Source organism: Oryctolagus cuniculus, chromosome 11, assembly GCF_051225735.1.
Source record: "Oryctolagus cuniculus isolate XC-2025 breed Fujian yellow rabbit chromosome 11, ASM5122573v1, whole genome shotgun sequence".
Classification (NCBI taxonomy): domain Eukaryota; kingdom Metazoa; phylum Chordata; class Mammalia; order Lagomorpha; family Leporidae; genus Oryctolagus; species Oryctolagus cuniculus.
The window spans coordinates 117,568,785-117,590,735 of record NC_142877.1 but is presented as its reverse complement, the minus strand read 5'-3'; the positions used below and the strand labels follow the sequence as shown (position 1 = coordinate 117,590,735).

General features: G+C 58.1%; 1 protein-coding gene and 1 long non-coding RNA gene across 2 annotated transcripts; one reads left to right on the top strand and one right to left on the bottom strand.

Moving 5' to 3' along the window:
• The first annotated feature begins 579 nt into the window (after positions 1–579).
• TOB2 (transducer of ERBB2, 2) lies at positions 580–8,897 on the top strand. Its single transcript, XM_070052983.2, has 2 exons — positions 580–997; positions 5,317–8,897. The coding sequence occupies exon 2, from the start codon at positions 5,412–5,414 to the stop codon at positions 6,447–6,449; it is 1,038 nt and encodes a 345-aa protein (XP_069909084.1). The 5' UTR covers positions 580–997; positions 5,317–5,411; the 3' UTR covers positions 6,450–8,897.
• LOC149123643 (uncharacterized) lies at positions 8,197–21,857 on the bottom strand. Its single transcript, XR_016217062.1, has 2 exons — positions 20,322–21,857; positions 8,197–19,605 (listed from the first exon to the last, which is right to left on the bottom strand). It is a non-coding gene; the product is annotated as an uncharacterized LOC149123643 (long non-coding RNA).
• Positions 21,858–21,951: the final 94 nt, after the last annotated feature.

Below are 21,951 nucleotides of genomic sequence, written 5' to 3'. Positions count from 1 at the left end.
AGTCCCGGGCTCGGTGAGCCTGGCTCGGCCGCCCCAGGGGCCCTCGGATGTCCAAGCCCGGGACCCCTGCGCAGGCGGCCGGGCTGTCGCCGGAAGAAATGTGGCACCGGCTCGGGCCTCCCAAGGGGGCGTCGGCGTGGAGGCGGCGCAAGCCCCGCGCCGCCGCCCGCACTGTGTGCCCCAGACCCCGGATCCCCGCTCGAGTTCGCGTCCGCCCCTCAACTCCTCCACCGGCCAAGACACTGGGGCGCGGGGACGCGAACCCGAGCACCGGCGGCAGGTGCGGGGCCGGGATCCCCGCCCCCCGCTCCGCGAGGCCCTCCCGGGGGTCTCCGTGAGCCTGGGGACGCGGCCGCCGTGCCGAGCACGCGCTCAGAGGGGGCTTGGGGACACGAACTGAGGGGCCGCGGCTCTGCGCTGGGACGCGCCGACCACCGACAGCCCGCGGGGGCGCCGCCCGCCTCGGGCCTCGCGAGGGGGTTCCGCGCAGGCGCGAGCCGGGAAGTAGTCCCGGCCGGGCGCCGGCCCCGCCCCTGCAGGGCGGAGGGACGCATCACGCAGGGGTGGGGAAGCCGGATCCGTGCGCAGGGTTGCTAAGGGTGAAACTTTTCATTGACTTTGCTCACTTCGGGCCGGGGCACGGGACGGTGCGGGTCGTAGGCGGAGACCAGCGAGCGGCTCGGGCGACGCGGGGGCCGGAAGGGCAGCACCGCCGTCGGCCACAGCCCGGACCGCCCTCCGCCGCGAACACCAGCCATCCTCCGGTCCGCCATCCCCGCCGGCCGGCCCGCCCGCCCTCCGAAACACTGAAAGAATTATTATTAACAGTCATAACCCGAACCCTCTCATTGCCCCCCCCCCCAAAAAAAAGAACCGTAACGACGAAAAAGCCACATCTGAGCCCGGCCCGGCGGCACCCGAGAAAGCAGCGCGACCTCCGCCCCGCACTCAGGACCACCCTGGAGGGAGCAGCCGCCCCGCCGCCGCCGAGACCCGAGTGAGTGAGTGGGGGACGTGCGGCCCCCGGGGACCCTCCCCGAGACCCAGCGGCCGGGCCGCTCCCCGCCCCGCTCCGGCTGTCCGCTCTGCTGGACGCTCCACGTCGCGGCCGCCCCCTCCCCCGCCCGGCCAGCGCTGTCCGTCTGCTGCCTCCCCTCCAGGACCCCCCCACAGACACCTCGTTTCCCCGTCTCCGGCCCGGGGGCACCCAGGGGCTCCCCTCGGGGACAGGGCGCGTTTCCCCAGTTCTCCAGATCCCAGCTCGTTCCCCGGAGCAGCTAACTCCCACCTCCGTGGGAAGGAGGGGATCAGGCCTGGTTTTGTGCTTGCGGTCTCGCGTGCCGGGTAGGGGGTGCTGCTTAGGCAGAGGGCAGCCCGAGGGGTGGCGGCCGGGTGATGGGCACCGGTCAGCGGGGACTGCGCGTGGGCCCCGGCGCCGGGATGCACCGCGGGAGCCGAGGTCTTTATCCTCTTCCGTGCTCTCGGGGGAAGCCGGGCGGGCTGTGGTCTCGGCGGGGCTCGGCGGGGTGCTTGGCCGGGAGGGCCCTGCTGCCCGGGGGGTGGACGGTGCCCTTGACCGGGAGCCCGCGCCCTGCTTTCCCCGCAGCAGACCACCCGGCCTCCCTGGGCACCTGCCCCGCCGCCGTCCTCAGCACTGTGCGGAGGCGGGTGCGGGGCGCAGGCCTCGCGGCGGGGGCCCTCGCACCCAGAATCGCAGGTCTCGGGCGGCGCCGCGTTTCGGAGGGGCGCTCGCCCTCGCCTGCCCGGCTCTGGCTCCTCAGCCCCGCACTGGCGGCGGCTGAGGCGGGGGCCGCCCTGGCGCCTCCCCGCAGCCCGACTGGGGGCTTGTTTGGTTTAATTCTGCGGGCCCTCCGCCGGCCGCGGGCGCGCTGGGGCCGAGCCCGCCAGGCGACGATGGAAAGGGCTCGGCGATCGCGACCCCGGCCCGCCGGGCCCTGAGAGCGGACGGAGGCAGGTTGGCGGCGGGCCGCGGAGGCGGCGGCCGTGGCTTTATTGGTGCCAGAAGAAAATCATTAGGCGCAGGTCGCTAGTTCAGCGGCCCGGGGAGGCCGTGAGGGGAGAGGGGGAAAAGTTCAGCCTCTCAGGCAGCCTAGACGAACATGGTGGAGTGATAGGAGGCGGAGAGTAGGCCTTATGGGTAGGATTTATAAGAAATTAGGCGATGGGAGGGGGAGTCCTGCACCCCAGCGCGCATGTGCGTCGGAAACTTTTCCTCGGCTCCCCGACCCTCGGCCAGGTCCCCTCGCTGGGCATGCGTGGTTGGCCGGCTGGGCCCTCGCAATGTGCCCCGGGAAGTGTAGTGTGCAGAGAAAGTAGGTCACTTGGTTCCGCCTGGGCCGCGGGCGCTCGTGGACTACAGTTCCCAGAGTGCAGAGCGCGCCCGGCTGCCAGCCTCCCCGCCTTGTGTGGGCTGAGTCGAGTCTGTCCGGCTTCGGGGGAGCTAGAAAGAGGCCTGTTAAGGCGGAAGAAGCGTTGTAGTCGGCCCGTGCTGCCGGGCCTGTGTTTGGGAGCGGCTCCGTGAGGCTCCGGCCGGGTGGTGCGGTCGGCGGGGTGGGGCCCGAGCCCCGCGCTCGCTCTCCCGGCGGCGTTGGGGGCCCTCGCGCCCACCCAGTCCGTGACATCTGAGGACACCCCTTTCCCACGCCCGCGTATTGGAGTCCGGTGGTGCTCGTTGACAGGACGCCTTGAATATTAAGGCTTTGAGGCGCCTGGGTGTTCCTGTGGGCGTAGGGCCCGATAGATGGCCTCACCGCCGCTCCTGCTCGGCCCCTTGCAGACACAGCTGTCGTCAGAAGTTCCCTCCTCCCCGCAGGGCGCCGCGCCCCGCTCTGCCTTTGTCTTTCTCCTAAGAGCTTAGTTCTAAGCACGACCAGAACAGGGCTCTGGGTCCAGGCCCAACTGTTGGCAGGGCGGGCGGGCGGGTGGGACTTCAGGTGTAGTTAGAAGTTACACTCGCAACTGTAACCATCGGCAGAGGCAGATTTTGGCTTCGCCCGAGTCGGTGGGAGATGCGCGCCCGCGGCCGGCGCGTTCTTTCCATGGAAGGGAGCTGTTCCTGAACTCAGCACACGCCCGCCAGCGCCCGCCGTCTGAGCCCTGGAACTTGTCGCTAGCGTTTCAGGAACTGAACCGGCCCATTGGAGTGGTCAGGCTGTCTCCAGCTAAAGACAAGACAGCACCCGTGCTTTAATCCTCTGCCCCATAAGCTTCTTGAAGTCAGAATTAGAGCCTGAGCTGATGGAGCGGAAAACCTCGTTCTGGGTGTCTGGCGTTTTGTGAGGCCCCGCCCCGCAGCCATCTGGCCGGTCCAAAGGTGGCATCCCTACTTCCTGCTTCGCACAGCAGGTCGCTGAGGTGTGAGCTGGTGTCGCTTAGGCTGCACAAAGTGGTGAGTGGGCGGGGCTCACGGCAGAGTGCGGGTGTTTGGGGCGGGAGCTTGCCTCCCAGTGCCTTTGACCTGCGTTTTAAATGCTCTCACTGAGACGGAACCGTTCAGGGAAGTAGGTTTACTGGGAAGTAGGTTTGGGGCAGCGTCTGGGAGGCCTGAGAGGTGCAGACGCCCTGTGGTCTGGGTGGGGGAGAGCCATATGGCCCCGTGGGAGGAGTGTCCCGCGATGACGTCACGTCTGCTTTCCTTTTTGGAAACACACTCTGACTCCAGCCCCATGTTGGGGAGCTGGCGCCAGCTCACCTGGGCTTAAGGTCTCCTCCTGGACACCTCGAGTGGACCGCTGTGGCCTTCTCACACCTCTGCTCTTGAGGCGAGCCTCCGGCCGTGGGCCCCTCAGGTGGAAGGATCTTGTTGGGTTTACTTTTCTTCCTACATCTTCCTGAACCTGAGAGGGCCCTGGACGCGCCTGTCTTCATCATGAGGAGGCACTGGGAGAAATTTGAAGAGAAGTCGGGTGTTGGGGGGGGTGGCGAGGGGACACCGTGGCTTCCTGAATTCCGAGTGCTCTGTGCAGCTCGGGATGGCGTGCGGGCCTGGTGCTGCGGCTTTCCTCCGGCCTAGCCTGGACGTTGGGCGGCGGCTGTGTGTGCTCCCAGGCAGGCCCTCCCCAGAAAGCCCTTTTCTGAGGAGTCGGTGCTAAGAACGTCCCCAGGAGCCGTGGACCCAGGGCACTGTGCAGGAGCCTGCAGCCTCGGTTTAGCCCCTGGAACCAGAGGGATTTTAATCAGCGTTCAGCCCCGAGCCCTTCGCAGCCCACGGTCATGGATCAGTCTTGTCCCGTGCTGAGCTCAGCGGCACAGCGTTGTCCGGAGCGCAGCCCTGGGGGTGGGGTTCAGTTTCTCCCAGCAGGAGCCCTGGAGCGGCCCTTGTGCAGAGCATGGCTCCTGAGGCCCTGCAGGTGGTGTTCCTGGGACGGGAGGCCCCCCCCACCCCCCGACCTCGCCAGTAGACCTCTGACCCCAGCGGGGTCGGCTGTGAGAGAATCCCAAAGTAACAATCTGAGTGTTTTTCTTGGGCTGCCTCCTCTCCAGGGATTTCCAGACACTTGATCAGCCTGACCCGTTGCTGGGGACAGGTGGCCAGACGGTCCCTGGGAGGCAGAGTGGTGACGGGTCCCCAGCTGGAGGCTTCAGGGTGATGGAAAATTTCTCTCCTCTGCCCGTCCTCATCACTTACACCCTCGACGCCCTCGGGCCCCGCCAGCGCCGCCCTTACCCTGCTGGCCTCCAGGGCCCCGCTTCCTGGGCGGCCTCCTTCAGCAGGGCCCTCGTTGGCCCGCGGCTCTGACTGTGACAGGGCTTGGGCTTTCCTGGGGTTGTGTTCTTGTTGCCATCCTTGGAGGCTCTGGCAGAATTCTTAGATCAGATCTGCAAACCAGACTGAGGCAGGACACGTGCACCCCCGGGGTCCAGGGTGACAGATGGATGTGACGGCGGCCAAGCCCCCAGTGCGGCTGGCACTGCTCCTTCCTGCTCGGTGACCTGTATCGCTTCCCATTTAAGGAGGACAGCTAGAATTTTAAACTTTTATCTTGGTCTGTGACAGTTTGGGGACAGGACTTCACCGAGACCTTGCAGACAGGGAGGGCCTTCCGTCCTGCAGCTGAGGTAGGGTTGGGTTTCCTGACGTCACGTATAGTGACCTCATTTCTGCATCCTCGACCTTCATGATAGACTCAAGCTGCTGACGAGGAAACGAGGGCTCAGGAGAAGGGGCTTGTCCACGGTCACCCTAACCTGGGTCTGTGTCCTGCAGGCTTGGTGCTTCTCTGTCTGTCCTTGGCTGTTGGTCACCGCTGTCCGACTGCGTTTCTCCTCATGCCCCTCTCTTTTCTCAATTCCTAGAGCCATCTGGAGCCCCAGGCTGCCCACCTCCGTCTCGTGCCACTGCCTGTGGCCTGTGCCAGTGCCCTGAGCTGATTCTCCCCTACGAGAGGACCATGCAGCTGGAGATCAAAGTGGCCCTGAACTTCATCATCTCCTACTTGTACAACAAGCTGCCCCGCCGCCGGGCAGACCTGTTTGGGGAGGAGCTGGAACGGCTCTTGAAAAGGAAGTATGAAGGCCACTGGTACCCTGACAAGCCACTGAGGGGCTCGGGCTTCCGCTGCGTCCACATCGGGGAGATGGTGGACCCCGTGGTGGAGCTGGCTGCGCAGCGGAGCGGCCTGGCGGTGGAGGACGTGCGGGCCAACGTGCCCGAGGAGCTGAGCGTCTGGATCGACCCTTTCGAGGTGTCCTACCAGATCGGCGAGAAGGGCACCGTGAAGGTGCTGTACCTGGACGACAGCGAATGCGGCGGCGCCCCAGAGCTCGACAAGGAGGTCAAGAGCAGCTTCAACCCCGACGCCCAGGTCTTCGTGCCCATCGGCAGCCAGGATGGCTCCCTGTCCGACTCGCCGTCGCCGGCCTTCGGCCAGTCGCCCAGCCCGACCTTCATGCCCCGCTCGGCCCAGCCCATCACCTTCACCACCGCCTCCTTCGCTGCTACCAAATTTGGCTCCACCAAGATGAAGAAGGGTGGCGGGGCAGCGAGCGGGGCGGCCGTGGCCGGCAGCGGGGCAGGCGGCCAGCAGCCCCCGCAGCAGCAGCCCCGCGTGGCCCGCTCGCCCACCAGCAGCCTGCTGAAGCACAAGGGGCTGGCCCTGTCTGTGCAGTCTCTGCACTTCCTCACGGCCAGCCCCGCCCCCCAGTCCCAGCTCTCCCCCAACGCCAAGGAGTTCGTGTACAACGGCGGCGGCTCGCCCAGCCTCTTCTTCGATGGGGCCGACGGCCAGGGCGGTGGCGCCCCAGCCCCCTTCGGCGGCAGCGGGGCCGGCCCCTGCAACAGCAGCAGCTTTGACGTGGCCCAGGTGTTTGGCGGCGGCACCAACAGCCTCTTCCTGGAGAAGGCCCCCTTCGTGGAGGGCCTCAGCTACAACCTGAGCACCATGCAGTACCCCAGCCAGCCCTTCCAGCCTGTCGTGCTGGCCAACTGACCCGGCCGCCCCGGGCAGGCGCACCAAGACCGTGGACAAGACAGAGAAGGAAAGGCCAAAAAAAGAGGAAAAGAAAAATGTACAAAAAGATTTCTGATCTTCTCACTCACTTCTGGAGAAGAGACGGAGCCCAGGCACGGAGTGGGAGGGGCTCCCAGAGCACCAGGTCCTGTCAGCCACCTCCCCCACCTGTTTTCCTGCCCGCCTCTGATTTATTGGGTTGGTTTGGGGTTTATTTTTTTCTTTTCTTTTTTTTCACATGTAGTTTTCTACGTCACGACTTTGATTTCTGGCTTCCTGTGCTGAGCAGGGCCGGGTGCACCGCTGCTCCAGCCCCTCCCCTCACACTCTAGGGTGGTGTCCCAGCTCACAGGGGAGGAGGAGCCGCAGCCGGCCCGGCCTTCTGCAGAGTGGGGGGTGGGGCCGTGTCACTGCCTCTGTACCCAGTGTCATCCAGCCTCAGCAGGTGTCTCGGGCCCTGCCACACAAATAGACCTGACCCCAGCCCTTAGTCCCTCGCCGCCTGGCCCGCCTGGCCCGCCTGGCGCCTTCCCCAGAGCTCACTCTTGACTGCAGGGAGGTCAGCACTTTGAGTTCTTTCATCTCTCCCCACCTGCCGGCCCCTCCCGGCCCCGGAGACCCCGTGTTGGTGTGTGCGGCCTGTCACGCAGCCCCTTCTTCTGGGCCTGTGGTTGTGGGTAGGGAGGTGGGGTCTACACGTGTGTGCATGCATACACGCGTGTGCGTGCACGTGGTTTGCTCTCCTGTTCTAAAGGATTCCAAGCCTGTGACGCTTCCCCTCTGGGTGTGGTCTGGGCTGTAGCAAGTGCTTCCTTAGGTAGGGGTGGGGACTGGGCTGGGGCGGGTCGTGAGTCCTCTGGTGGGCCGCTTCAGCGGAGCCTGCGCCACCCCCGGGGGAGAGCTGCAGAAGGAACTGGTTTCCAGACTGCGGAGGGATCTGCACTTTTGTTTTGACCAAAAAAGTTAGCTCTGAAGGGCAGAGGGAATGCCCAAGCCGCTGATGCCTAGGGAAGTCCCTGGGCCCGACCCTCCTCCTGCTGCGTGACCTTGGTCCCCGCCCTGCATGCAGGGGCTTGCGGCCTGAGCCTGAGGGAGACCTCTGGTCTGGTTTGGAGACCTTAGTTTAGGACACTTGTGCCCCTGCCTGCCTGAGAGCGTCTCACCACCTGCCCCAGCCCGCTGGACCCGATGCTGCAAGGAGTAAAAGCAAGCTCGCTCCCTGCCTCTGCCCCAGCCCTGCGGGCCAGCTTCCACGCCACGACACTGGCAGAGGGGCTCTTGGTGTTAGAAAGCGCCAAAGCCCCTGCCACCCACCCCACTCCATCCTCCCAGGGACCCCAAGCGAGTGAGGCTGCTGTGAGTGGATCCGGCCCAGACAGGCACTGCCAGCCTCCTGTCCTTGCAGTGGGCACCAGCTCTACCTCCCCCCGCAGGGCAGGGCCCTGGCTTCTCAACCCGCGCCATCTGTCCCCCACACCTCTCAGGGCCAGCCCCGTCGGGGCCACCCTCTCCCTGTCCTCAGCTCACACACAAGTGACAGGCCCAGGCAGATGGCCTCCCTGGGAAAGGTCGGATGCTGCCTTATCCCCCTTCCAGCCCCTCCTCCCACGCGAGCGCACACAGGTACCACCCACACCCAGGCTGCTGGTTTCTTGCCACGTGGTGGGGGGAGACCAGCCCCTCCGTCCTTAGAGAGGAGGAAACTGAGTGTCAGGAGCGTGACTGGTGCTGGGCTCCTGGGCCTGGGTCAGTCTGTCTGCTCTGAAATCTAGGCATTTTTGCTTCAATTTTATTTTTTTTAAGAAAACAAAAAAAAATCTGCACTAATTTACCTGGTTTCATAGGAAAACTTTTTTTTTATTTTTTACATTTTTTGGTGTCCGTTTGTATTGAATAATTTGCTACATTTGTAAAATGTAAGAGGTATATATAATATATGTATATTTCTAACGTAAGAAACGTAATTTTTTTCTTTTCAAGATTTTTTCTTAAAAAGAGGAGAGAAACAGATATTTTTTCAGGAAAAACAAACTTTAAAATAAAAAAAGAGGAGAATAAAACCTTTTTCTCCCCTTCCCCGGCCTCTGCCCACCCTCCCCCAGGATCAGATCACAGAATGTAAACTGAGTCCAGAATGATGTTTCTCTCTCCACGCAGGGAGCTGGAGTCTGGTTTTCTCCCTAGGGACGGGCAGGGGACACTGAGGCGAGCGGAGAGGGGCGGGGCGGGCGATGGACTTTTTTTCTTTAGTGAAGGAGGAATACAATCAAGTGTTTTGTATTCAGGATGTTGTGCAATATTTTGGAATGGGACATTGGTGTGTTTAGAGATTTAGTTTAAAAACAAAACAAAAAGATTGATCAAATCTGTACAGTTTATATTGTTCCAGATTTTTTTAAGTTTGTATTAAAAGCATGATATATAATAGCTCTCTGCTGGCTCCTGGCTTATTTTGATTCCGGAGTCCCTTTTGGGGTGGAGAGGGCGAGAGTGACCCAACCTGTAAGCCACAAGAGCTGATTGGTGGTGCTGGTGCTGTGGCGTAGCCGGGAAAGCCGCCTGCCGCCTGCAGTGCCGGCGTCCCATGTGGGCACAGCTTCATGTCCCAGCTGCTCCACTTCTGAGCCAGCTCCCTGCTATTGTGCCTGGGAACGCAGTGGAAAATGGTCCAAGTGCTTGGGTCCCTGCCACCCATGCAGGAGACCCAGAAGCAGCTCCTGACTGGCTTGGCCCAGCCCTGACCATTGTGACCATCTGGGGAAGTGAACCAGCAGATGGAAGATTCTCTAACTCTGGCTTCTTTCAAATGAAAAAAATCTTTAACAAAAGAAGAAAGAACAGACTGGTCATCCTACCTAGGATAGACAGGTGCCTCTTCAGTGTGCCCGTTACCACGGGTCCTCTGCCGCACCGGAAGTAGGTTCTGGAGCTTAGTGACTGCCCTTGGCGAGGAGGTGGCGCAGCCAGAACCGGAAGCAGAGCACTAGAAGTGGGCTCCAAGTGAGATCTTTCTGCCTAAAGTCACAACACCAGTAAGGGATGCAACTGAGATTTCGACTCAAGTCCAAGTTTGTCATTTGTTCGTCCAGTGACGTAGAGCAGGATCTGGCTGCTGGACAGAGCTCAAGTCTCAAAGTTGATGCCCGTTGTTAACTGCTGTGGAAGAGGGAGGGGCAGGGGGGCTGCTTGCCACCTCTTGTCCTCCTCGAGGCTGGGGCAGGGGGCATGCAGGTCTTATGGGACAGGCACCGTTTTCCCAAGGGGTCAACACCCAAACATGTGAACTGGGCCTAGAAGCTCAGGCCAGGCATCCAGCTTCGGGAGAGGGTCCCGGGAGCCCTGCTGTGCAGCTCCCTCCATGGGCCATTCCCCTCCACAGAGCAGAGGGAGGCCCCAGCCAAGAGCAACCCTGGCCTACAGATGCAAGGTCACTTCCTGGCATCCGGCTTCCATGTGTCCCGATGGGGAGAAGCCGGCCTGTCCCAGCGTACAGGCTGCCCTCCCAGCCGTGGGCCCAGGGCGGGGCCAGGGGGCCCTCATCCCGCCCTCTGTTTCCTGTTCATATAAACACAGGTCCTGACAGCAGGTGCCGCAGTTGCCTACTTCCTCTTCCTGTCACACTCAGAGCTGCAGGGTCCGGGTGAGGCCCCGCACAGGTGCCAACCACTCCTTCCCAGACAGTCCCTTTGGCTTGAAGGTGTGGTCAGCACAGATTTGAACCACTGCCCGAATTCTCCATCACAGACACAGAAGTGATTCAGTCTCGTATCCCTGCCGCCATTCGTTCACCAAACGCTCGCGGCTCTGCAGAGGTGGAGTGGGAGGGTGCGGGGCAAAGGGAGACCTCTCCGGTTAGGCTGCTGCTCGCAGCTGCAGCACCCCAAGCATCCCTCACGAGTGCAGGCTTGGCTCCCAGCTGCTCTGCCTCCCAGCCAGCTCCCTGCCAATGCACCTGGGAAGGCAGCTGCAGACGGCCTCTGCCACCCGCGGGGTGACCTGGCTTCCGCCTGGCCCAGTCCTGGCAGTTGCGGCCATCTGGGGAGTGAACCAGTGGATGGGGTAGAAGATTCTCTCTCTGCCTGTTTGCCTTTCAAATAAAATAAAAAAGAAAACACTCTGGTAGACTTAGAGAGTCCCCTCCACTACCACTTAAAAAAAAAAAAAAAAGGTTTAGTTCCCCACTTGACAAACCCTCCACAAGTATCCACTCTGCCTTGGGTGCACAGGCAGGAAGACAGCTTCAGGACAGGTGTGCACAAGGGGCCTGGCCTGGGAGCCCAGAGGTCAGAGGTTTCCTGGAGGAGGTGAAGAAAGAATTCTGGTTGCCAGGGCTGGCGCCGTGGCTCAATAGGCTAATCCTCTGCCTAGCGGCGCCGGCACACCGGGTTCTAGTCCCGGTCGGGGCGCCGGATTCTGTCCCGGTTGCCCCTCTTCCAGGCCAGCTCTCTGCTGTGGCCCGGGAGTGCAGTGGAGGATGGCCCAAGTGCTTGGGCCCTGCACCCCATGGGAGACCAGGAGAAGTACCTGGCTCCTGGCTTCAGATCAGCACGGTGCGCTGGCCGCAGCGCACAGGCCGTGGCGGCCATTGGAGGGTGAACCAACGGCAAAGGAAGACCTTTCTCTCTGTCTCTCTCTCTCACTGTCCACTCTGCCTGTCCAAAAAAAACAAAAAAACAAACAAAAAAAAAATTCAGGTTGCCAGGAAAGAGAAAAGGCCAGGCCTGTCCCCAGGGCACCCCAATTCTATCGAGGCTCAGGGAGGGGTCCCGACTGCCCTCGAGTCGTGCAGGTGCCCAGGCAGGCACTGGGATGCCCAGTCCCCCACGAGTGCCTATGTTCAAGTCCTGACTGCTTCCGATCCAGTGTGCAGCCTGGGAGGCAGAGGAAGACGGCCCAACTACTTGGGACCCTGCCACCCACGTGGCAGATCCAAATTGAGTTCCTGGCTCCTGGCGTTGGTCTGGCCCCCACTGGCTGTTGTGGGCATTTGGGGAGTGAACCAGCAGATGGAAGATCTTAGTCTCTCTCTGTCTTTTAAATAAAATGAAAATAAATAAATAGAAATTAAAAGGAATTTTCAAAAGTTCAGCTTCCAGTCCTACCACTCCTCAGCCAGCTGATCCCAGTCAAACCACTCCTCAGTTCCCTCGGCTCTAAAGCGGAGATGATTGTACCTCGTTGTGAAAACCAAGCCAAGGTAAGGGTGGAGAGTGCCGAGCACAGAGCCAGCCGGGAACAAGCGATTCAAAGGCGAGTATCGCTTTCATCATCGAGGCCATTACTGTCCATTCCCAAATGCGGCCGGGCAGCCCAGTGCAGGCGGCTTCCTTGCATCAGCCGACAGCTGGCCCCGAGCCCGCAGGCAGCAGAGACCGGGGCGGAAGAGGAGATAGCCTTTGTCCTGCTCTGCCAAGGTGGGACCCTGCTCATCTCCTGGAGGGCAGCCCCCTGCGGACTGTGCCACTCCGGTGGGACAGGCCCCGCCCTCTGTGGGTCCTGAAACGTCCTGGGAGTTTCTCCCTGGGGAGGCAGGTAGGCAGGGTGGGGTGAGTCACAGCAGCAGGAGATCCCTGCCCCCTGCGTCACTGCCTGCCTGAGTCAGCAGCCCTGGGATGCCACGGACAGGTCCCCATCACTGCCACCTCCCCTTGTCCTCCTGGGGCAGGGTCTACAGAAAGGCGGGCACCAGCCAGGAAGTCCCCAAACCCTTGTGCCATAGGAACCTGCTGACCCTCTGGGAAAATCCCTGCCAGCAATAGAAGTGGGTTCTGGGTCCTCAAAGATGCCAGCCTGCTGTGTAACCTTGAACCCCTCTTGATATCCATGCCAGTTATACAGCAAGGGACAGACGGACTAGGCTCCGGTCCCGGTGCCAGCACCTCGGCCTTCCCCACTGGCTCCCGGGGCCTGGCCCGGAGGCCCCAACAGGCAGGTTCTTCTAGCTCCAGCCTGACGGATTACATTCAGTATTCACACTCACAGCACCCCCGGTCGGCAGCAGGAACGTGAGAGAACAGCAGACAGACTCTGTGCTCCCCTGAAGCAGCGCCCTGCTAACCACAAACAAACAAGCGGCAGAAACGCCAGAAGGCAGGTAAGCATGATCAGCACCAGTGATGGTGCCAGTGACTGGTGCTCAGCGCCAGAGAGGCCTGCCCAAGGGTATGGTCGGATCCACGCCTGGCAGAACCAGGCACTTCAAAGGGTGACATGCAGGAACAAGCATGGTGGGTACAGGGAGTGAAGACGGCATGGCAGGCGACAAGGAGCACAGGGAGGCCCAACAGGTGCCCAGGGCCACACCATGGGCTTTGATCTCGCCTGCACGCTGCCTCACCTGTAGCCAGGAGCAGAGGCAGCCCAGAGCTTTCTCACACAGTCAGTCGACAGGGCTCCTTCAAGCCGCTCCTTTGTGCTAGGTAGGCTCTGAGCTGGGTGCTGTGCATGGACTGGCTGGAGGAGCAGCCTCGGGTCCTACCGTGTGTTGGGGGGCAGGGGGCTTCTAGTGGTGGAGGGCGAGATGGGAGACAAACCCAAGTCATACTGACCTCAGCACCCTATTCGGGTCCAGGCCGGAAGGAGGCCCAGGGAGCAAGAAGCCCAGGGTGCTGGGAGCCAGGGTGAAAATTCTGAAGAGGAGGGAGCGGCCCGTGTGTGGGTCGCAGGTACAGAGGTGGATGCTTTGGGGAGACCTGCTGAGATGAGTCCTGGACCTTGCAGGGAGGAGGAAGAGGAATAATTTGGGGTTGGAGGAGTGAGGGGGTGAAACCAGGGGCACAGCAAGTGTAGATGGCTCCCTAAGAAGCCACAGGGCAGGGCCAGCGCCGTGGCACAGCAGGTAAGCCACTGCCTGTGACGCAGGCGTCCCATCTGAGCACTGGGTTGAGTCCTGGCTGCCCCACATCTGACCCGGCTCCCTGCCATTGCACCTGGGAAAGCAGCAGAGGATGGCTTTAGTACTTGGGCCCCTGCCACCCACATGGGAGACCCAAATAGAGTTCCTGGTTCTTTGCTTCCGCCTGGCTGAGCCCTGCCCGTTGCGACTACCTAGGGAGTGAACCAGTAAATGAGTATCTGTGTGTCTCTCCCTCTCTCTCTGTAACTCTGCCTTTCAAATAAATAAATCTTTTTCTTTAAAAGAAAGAGAGAGAGAGAGAGAGAGAGAGAGAGAGAGAGAGAGGAAGGAGGAAGGCAGGCAGGCAGACCAGCCAGAGAGAGACATCCGGAAGGCAGAAGTGTTAAAACCTAAGACTATGAAAACCTCTCCAAGAAAATAGGAGGGGGGCCGGCGCTGTGGCGCAGCGGGTTAACGTGCTGGCATCCCATATGGGCACCGGTTCTAGTCCCGGCTGCCCCTCTTCCTATCCAGCTCTCTGCTATGGCCTGGGATAGCAAAGGAGATGGCCCAAGTCCTTAGGCCCCTGCACCCACGTGGGAGTAGGAAGAAGCTCCTGGCTCCTGGTTTCAGATCGGCACAGCTCTGGCTGTTGCAGCCATCTGGGGAGTGAATCAGAGGATGGAAGACCTCTCTCTCTCTCTACCTCTCTCTGTAACTCTTTCAAATAAATAAAATAAAATAAAATAAAATAAAATAAAAAAGAAAGAAAACAGAGGAGGAATCTCTGTGACCTTGAGTGAGGCGAAGACTCAAATATGACTCCAAAAGCATGATTCGTACAAGAAAAAAGCTGATAAATTGGACTTTATCAAAGTCAAGAATTTCTCCTCTAGGGCGGGCATTTCTCTTATAGGGTGCAGCTGTTCAGTTGCCAAATGGGACATCTGCATCCAATATCACAGGGCTTGGTTCAAGACCCAGCCACTCCGGCCGGCGCCGCGGCTCACTAGGCTAATCCTCCGCCTAGCGGCGCCGGCACACTGGGTTCTAGTCCCAGTCGGGGCGCCGGATTCTGTCCCGGTTGCCCCTCTTCCAGGCCAGCCCTCTGCTGTGGCCAGGGAGTGCAGTGGAGGATGGCCCAGGTGCTTGGGCCCTGCACCCCATGGGAGACCAGGAGAAGCACCTGGCTCCTGCCATCGGATCAGCGTGGTGCGCCGGCCACAGCGCGCCGGCCATGGCGGCCATTGGAGGGTGAACCAACGGCAAAGGAAGACCTTTCTCTCTGTCTCTCTCTCTCTCTCACTGTCCACTCTGCCTGTCAAAAAAAAAAAAAAAAAAAAAAAAAAAAAAAAAAAGACCCAGCCACTCCGCTTCTGCAACTGGGAGGCAGTTTGGTGGCCCACAAACCTGAGTCCCTGCCATCCATCTGTGAAACCGGATTGAGTTCTGAGCCTCCGGCGTCAGCCTGGCCCAACCCTGGCTGTCACTGGCATTTAGATGGAAGGTTCTCCTTATCTCTGTCACTCTGCCTTTTAAATAGAGATTTATTTATTTATTTTATTTGAAACAGAGAGTAACAGAAGGGGCTGGGGGAGATCTTCCATTTTCTGATTCACTCCCCAAATGGTCCCAACAGTCAAGGCTGGGCCAGACTGAAGCCAGGAACCAGGTATCCCATCCTTATCTCCCACACGGGTGACAGGGGTCCAGCTGCTTGGGCCATCCTCCGCTGCCTCGCCAGGTGCACTAGTAGGAAGCTGCATCCATGCAGAGTAAACGGAACTCAAGTCAGCAGGCTGCTGTGGGATGCTGGTGTCACGAGCGGCGGTTTAATCTGGTAGGCACAGTGCTGGCCCCTCCTGGTCTGTCTGTCTGTCTTTTTTAAAAAAGATTGTTTATTTATTATTTGAAAAGCAGCGTTACAGAGAGGCAGACACACACAGAGAGAGAAAGAGAGAGAGAGAGAGAGAGAGAGAAAGATCATCCATCTGCTGGTTCACTCCCCAAATGGCTGCAATGGCTGGAGCTGCGCTGATCCAAAGCCAGGAGCCAGGAGCTTCCTCTGGGTCTCCCACGTGGGTGCAGGAGCCCAAGGACTTGGGCCATCTTCCACTGCTTTCCCAGGTCATATCAGAGAGCTGGATCGGAAGTGGAGCAGCCAGGACTTGAACTAGCATCCATATGGGATGTTGGCACTGCAGGTGGTGGCTTTACCCATGCCACAGTGCTGGCCCCAAATAATGTCTGTCTGTTTTTTTTTTTTTTTTTTTTTTTTTTTTTTTCAGGCAGAATTAGACGGTGAGAGAGAGAGACAGAGAGAAAGGTCTTCCTTTTTCTGTTGGTTCACCCCCCAAGTGGCTGCTACGGCTGGCGTGCTGCGCTGAACTGAAGCCAGGAGCCAGGTGCTTCCTCCTGGTCTCCCATGGGGTGCAGGGCCCAAGCACCTGGGCCATCCTCCACTGCACTCCCGGGCCACAGCAGAGAGCTGGACTGGAAGAGGAGCAACCGGAACAGAATCCGGCGCCCCAACCAGGACTAGAACCTGGGTGTGCCGGCGCCGCAGGCGGAGGATTAGCCAAGTGAGCCGCGGTGCCAGCCAATAATGTCTTTCAAATACAAACAAAAATAGAAACCAGCGCTGTGGTGTGGTAGGCTAGGCTTCTGCCTGCAGTGCTGGCATCCCATATGGGCACCAGTTCATGTCCCGATGGCTCCTCTTCCCATCCAGGTCTCTGTATGGCCTGGGAAAGCAGTAGAAGATGGCCCAAGTGCTTGGGCCCCTGCACCCATGTGGGAGACCTGGAAGAAGCTCCTGGCTTTGGATCGGCCCAGCTCTGGCCTTTGCAGACTTTGAGAATGAACCAGGAGAAGGAAGGCCTGTCTCTCCCTCTCTATCTGTAACTCTACCTCTCAAATAAAAAAAATGAATCTTTAAAACAAAAATAAACAAGATTTTTTTAAAAGAGGGAGAGTAAGGAAACTTTTGGGGGTGACAGATATACAAGGGTACTTCAAAAAGTTCATGGAAAGTGGGAGACCCCGCTGGAGTACCAGGCTCCCGGCTGTGGCTTGGCCCATTCACTGCTGATGTGGCCATTTGGTGAGTGAACCAGCATACGGGAAGACTTACTTCTGTGTGTCTCTCCTGTTCTCTCTGTTGCTCTGCCTTTCAAATAAACAAAACAAATTAAAAAATAAGAAGTTTAATAGAGTGCAACAACACATCAGAAAAATCATCCACCCAGACCAAGTGGGATTTATCCCTGTTATGCAGGGATAGTTCAATGTTCGCAAATCAATGTGATACACCACATTAACAAACTGCAGAAGAAAAACCATATGATTTTCTAAATAGATGCAGAGAAAGCATTCGATAAAATTCAACACCCTTTCATGATGAAAACTCTAAGCAAACTGGGTATGGAAGGAACATTCCTCAATACAATCAAAGCAATTTATGAAAAACCCATGGTCAACATCCTATTGAATGGGGAAAAGTTGGAAGCATTTCCACTGAGATCTGGTACCAGACAGGGATGCCCACTCTCACCACTGCTATTCAATATAGTTCTGGAAGTTCTAGCCAGAGCCATCAGGCAAGAAAAAGAAATTAAAGGGATACAAATTGGGAAGGAAGAAGTCAAACTATCCCTCTTTGCAGATGATATGGTTCTTTATTTAAGGGATCCAAAGAACTCTACTAAGAGACTATTGGAACTCATAGAAGAGTGCAAAGTAGCAGGATATAAAATCAATGCACAAAAATCCACAGCCTTTGTATACACAGGCAATGCCACGGCTCAGAAAGAACTGCTAAGATCAACCCCATTCACAATAGCCACAAAAACAATCAAATACCTTGGAATAAACTTAACCAAGGACGTTAAAGATCTCTATGATGAAAATTACAAAATCTTAAAGAAAGAAATAGAAGAGGATACCAAAAAATGGAAAAATCATCCATGCTCATGGATTGGAAAAATCAACATCATCAAAATGTCCATTCTCCCAAAAGCAATTTACAGATTCAATGCGATGCCAATCAAAATACCAAAGACATTCTTCTCAGATCTAGAAAAAAATGATGCTGAAATTCATATGGAGACACAGGAGACTTTGAATAGCTAAAGCAATCTTGTACAACAAAAACAAAGCCGGAGGCATCACAATACCAGATTTCAGGACATACTACAGGGCAGTTGTTATAAAAACAGCATGGTACTGGTACAGAAACAGATGGATAGACCAATGGAACAGAATGGAAACACCAGAAATCAACCCAAACATCTACAGCCAACTTATATTTGATCAAAGATCTAAAACCAATTTCTGGAGTAAGGACAGTCTATTCAATAAATGGTGCTGGGAAAACTGGATTTCCACGTGCAGAAGCATGAAGATAGACCCCTACCTTACACCTTACACAAAAATCCACTCAACATGGATTAAAGACCTAAATCTATGACCCAACACCATCAAATTATTAGAGAACACTGGAGAAACCCTGCAAGATATTGGCACCAGCAAAGACTTCTTGGAGGCACAGGCAGTCAAAGCCAAAATTAACTATTGGGATTGCATCAAATTGAGAAGTTTCTGTACTGCAAAAGAAACAGTCAGGAAAGTGAAGAGGCAACCGACAGAATGAGAAAAAATATTTGCAAACTATGCAACAGATAAAGGATTAATAACCAGAATCTACAATGAAATCAAGAAACTCAACAAACAACCCACTTAAGAGATGAGCCAAGAACCTCAATAGATATTTTTCAAAAGAGGAAATCCAAATGCCAACAGACACATGAAAAATTGTTCAGGATCACTAGCAATCAGAGAAATGCAAATTAAAACCACAATGAGGTTTCACCTCACCCCGGTTAGAATTGCTAACATTCAGAAATCTACCAACAACAGATGCTGGCGAGGATGTGGGGAAAAAGGGACATTAACCCACTGCTGGTGGGAATGCAAACTGGTAAAGCCACTATGAAAGTCGGTCTGGAGATTCCTCAGAAACCTGAATATAACCCTACCATTCAACCCAGCCATCCCACTCCTTGGAATTTACCCAAAGGAAATTAAATTGGCAAAGAAAAAAGCGGTCTGCACCTTAAAAAAAAAAAATTGTAGGAAAAATGGAACGAAAGGCTGTTCAAGGGCTGGCCTGGAGGTGAAGCTGCCGGTTGGGACGCCCGCATCCCCGTCAGAGGGCCTGGGTTTGAGTCCTAGCTCCGGCTGCTGCCTCCAGCTTCCCGCCAGTGCACACTGGGGAGGCAGTGGTGATGGCTCGAGTCCTTGGGCTCCTGCCGCCCGCGTGGGAGACCTGGATCAGCGGTTGTGTGCATCTGGGGAGTGAGCCAGTAGTGGGAATTCTCTGTCCGTCCGCCCCTCCCTCGCCTCTCGAAAAAGATGAAATCCATGCACAGTTGTCCGTGATACACATTTTCCACAAACTTCATGGAGGCCCCTCCTTGTAGTTATTATCCTGATTGTGATGATGTTCTCACAAGTGTACAAATGTCTAAATTTACCAAGTTACGTGGCCGGCATGTGACGCTGTGGTCACTCTGCCGCTTGGGACACCTGGGTCCCTCATTGGAGTTCTGGGTTGAGTCCTGGCTGCTCCACTTCCAATCCAGCTCCTTGCTGATGTGCCTGGAAGGCAGCGGATAATGACCTGAATACGTGACTCCCCGCCATCTCCCTCAGACTCTCCCTCTGCTTTTCAAATAAATAAAAAGAATAAATCTTGTAAAAAATTATCGTTATGATTTTTAAGTATGTGTGGCATATTGTCAATGACTCTTCAGTAAAACTGTTAAAAAGCAAGAAGAGGAACAAGAAGCCCAGAGCATCCAACTGTTGACAAATATTTATCCACCCTCCTCCGTGCTGTGCACCGAGATGCAGCAGAAACAGGGCAGGGGCCCCGTCCTCGCTGGGCTTCCAAAGTCTAGTGGGCAAGATCAACAGCAGGGGCCGGCGCTGTGGCATAGCAGGTAGAGCCGCTGCCTGCAGTGCCGGCATCCCACATGGGCGCCGGTTTGAGTCCTGGCTGCTCCTCTTCCGATCCAGCTCTCTGCTGTAGCCTGGGAAAGCAGTAGAAGATGGCCCAAGTCCTTGGACCTCTGCACCCACATGGGAGACCCGGAAGGAACTCCTGGCTCCTGGCTTCGAATCAGTGCAGATCCGACTGCTGCGGCCATTGGGGAAGGAACCAACAGACAGAAGACTCTCTCTCCTCTCTCTCTCTCCCTCTCTCTCTCTCTCTCTGGGTCTGCCTCTCTGTAACTCTGCCTTTCAAATAAAACAAATAAATATTAAAAAAAAAATAAGATCAACAGCAAACACGATAAAGAAACAAGAAAGTCCAAGGCACAGCTTGGGGTCCTCAGGGAAACCATGGTGGGCACGTGGGAGGGGCCGTGAGTGGGGAGATTCAGGGAAAGCTGCAAGCTGGAGGCACACCCTACACAGAGGAGCCCAGAGGGCCTCCCCTGTGGGTGACCCCAGCTGTCCCCACCCCTACACAGAGGAGCCCAGGGGGCCTCCCTTGTGGATGACCCCCAGCTGTCCCCACCCCTACACAGAGGAGCCCAGGGGGCCTCCCCCGTGGGTGACCCCCAGCTGTCCCCACCCCTACACAGAGGAGCCCAGAGGGCCTCCCCTGTTGGTGACCCCAGCTGTCCCCACCCCTACACAGAGGAGCCCACGGGGCCTCCCCTGTGGGTGCCCCCCAGCTGTCCCCACCCCTACACAGAGGAGCCCAGGGGGCCTCCCCCGTGGGTGACCCCCAGCTGTCCCCACCCCTACACAGAGAAGCCCAGGGGGGCCTCCCCTATGGATGTCCCCCCCAGTTGTCCCTGCCCCTCAGCCCCTTCTAGGCTGACCCCATGGCTGTGTGGCCTGGTGCAAATCCCACCCTCTCTGCAGCCCAGTTCTGCTCCCTAAGAAGTGAGGAGGAGCCAAGGGTGTGCCCAGTCTGTCCAAGGGAGCCTCTCGCCTTGGCTCACCTGGCATCTTGGGACGTGCAGAGGCCAAGGGCAGAGAAGCAGGCCTCCCCCTCCCGGGAGCCCCGCTGACTCCTCTGGGGGGGCGCTCAGGGGCGTCTGTCTTTTGGGGTCGTCCTCTAGGGCAAGGGCATGGATTGGAGCAAGGGCACCTCTCAGGAATGGCTCCGAGCGGGGCGGGCAGAACTGATGTACTTCCTGGCCCCCGTGAGGGCAGCTGGGCCCTCCAGCTCGTGCCAGGGCCAGGGCCAGGTCAGGTTGGCACAAGGCCCAGAGGGGCGGGCCAGGAGGTCAGCACCACGGGTCGGAGCAGGGCGGGGGTGGGGCGGGCCCTGCTCGGCCCTCTTTCTGGACACAATGTCCTGGACTGCTCCACGCCTTGGCTGGCCGACAGGGAACAGTGGCTGGCAGAGGGTACAGGCAGCCGGCCAGCTGGGTAGGGGGGCAGCGCAGTCCCCACAGCGGGCTCCTTCTTACAACCTGTCCTGCCACTCAGGCGGGGACAGGGCCAGCTCTCGGCAGGCAGGGGGTGTGGCCTCCTTCAGGGCCTCAGCGCTCTCTCCCTAGCTCATACCCGGTTCCCTTTACCCCCAACAATGGCCATCATTTGATCTGCGTTCTACAGGAGTGCAGACCCCCGCAAATGCTGGTCTGGCGACTTCCCGGCTGTGTATCCCATCGTAGGTAGGTCACAGCCTCTCTGAAACAGAGATCTCCACCTGAAAAAGGACACCTGTCTCCTTGGGGGTGAATGCCTGGGAGTGTTTGGGAAGGAGCTTAATGACATGAAGTTTGCTGTTATTGCCACACTGATAAGCAAAAATAAACGATTCAGGGTCTCGTGTGTGCCAAGAGTTTTTCCAGCATTGTCTTAAATTCCAGCAACCTGGCAGGCAGGTCTTACCACTTTATATGTGAGGAGCCTGACCTGATCAGAGGTTGGTTCCAGCCCCAGCTGCTCCCCTTCCCACCCAGCTCCCTGCTAACGTGTCTGGGACAGCAGCAAATGGTAGCCCAAGTGCCTGGGGCCCTGCTAACCACATGGGAGACCCGGAGGGAGTTCATGGCTCCTGGTTTCAGCCTGGTCCAGACCTGGGTGTTGCAGCCATTTGGGGAGTGAACCAGCAGATGCAACCTCTCTCTCTCTCTCTCTCTGTCTCTCTCTCTCTCTGTCTCTCTCTGTTACTCTGCCTTTCAAATAAATAAAATATTAAAAATTAAAAGTAAAAACGAGCAAAGTGATAAGCCTAAAGCCACACAGCTCCGTGAAGGGCTAAGTGACTCCCCAGGCACAGTGCGGTGGGAGGGGCCGCAGCGGGAAGCTTCCGGAGAGCCCCAAATCTAGGCCAGGGAGAAGCAGTGCACCGAGGCGCAAGCCCGGGCTCCCCGGGGGCGGTAGCATCCTTGCGCAGGCAGCCGCTCCCCTCCCAGCGCGAAGCCTCGCTCCCCAGGGGAGGGTCCCTCTGGGCGCTTCGCAAAATGACAGGCGGCGCGGCAGCTCGGACTGCTACGGACAAAGGGGCCTCGCCCCCAGCTGCCCCGCCGCCAGGCGCCGGGCGGGGGTGGGGGGTGGGGAGGGGAGGTTACGTAACGGGCGGGGCGGGGGCGGGGCGCCGGCGCCGTGCAGGGGAGG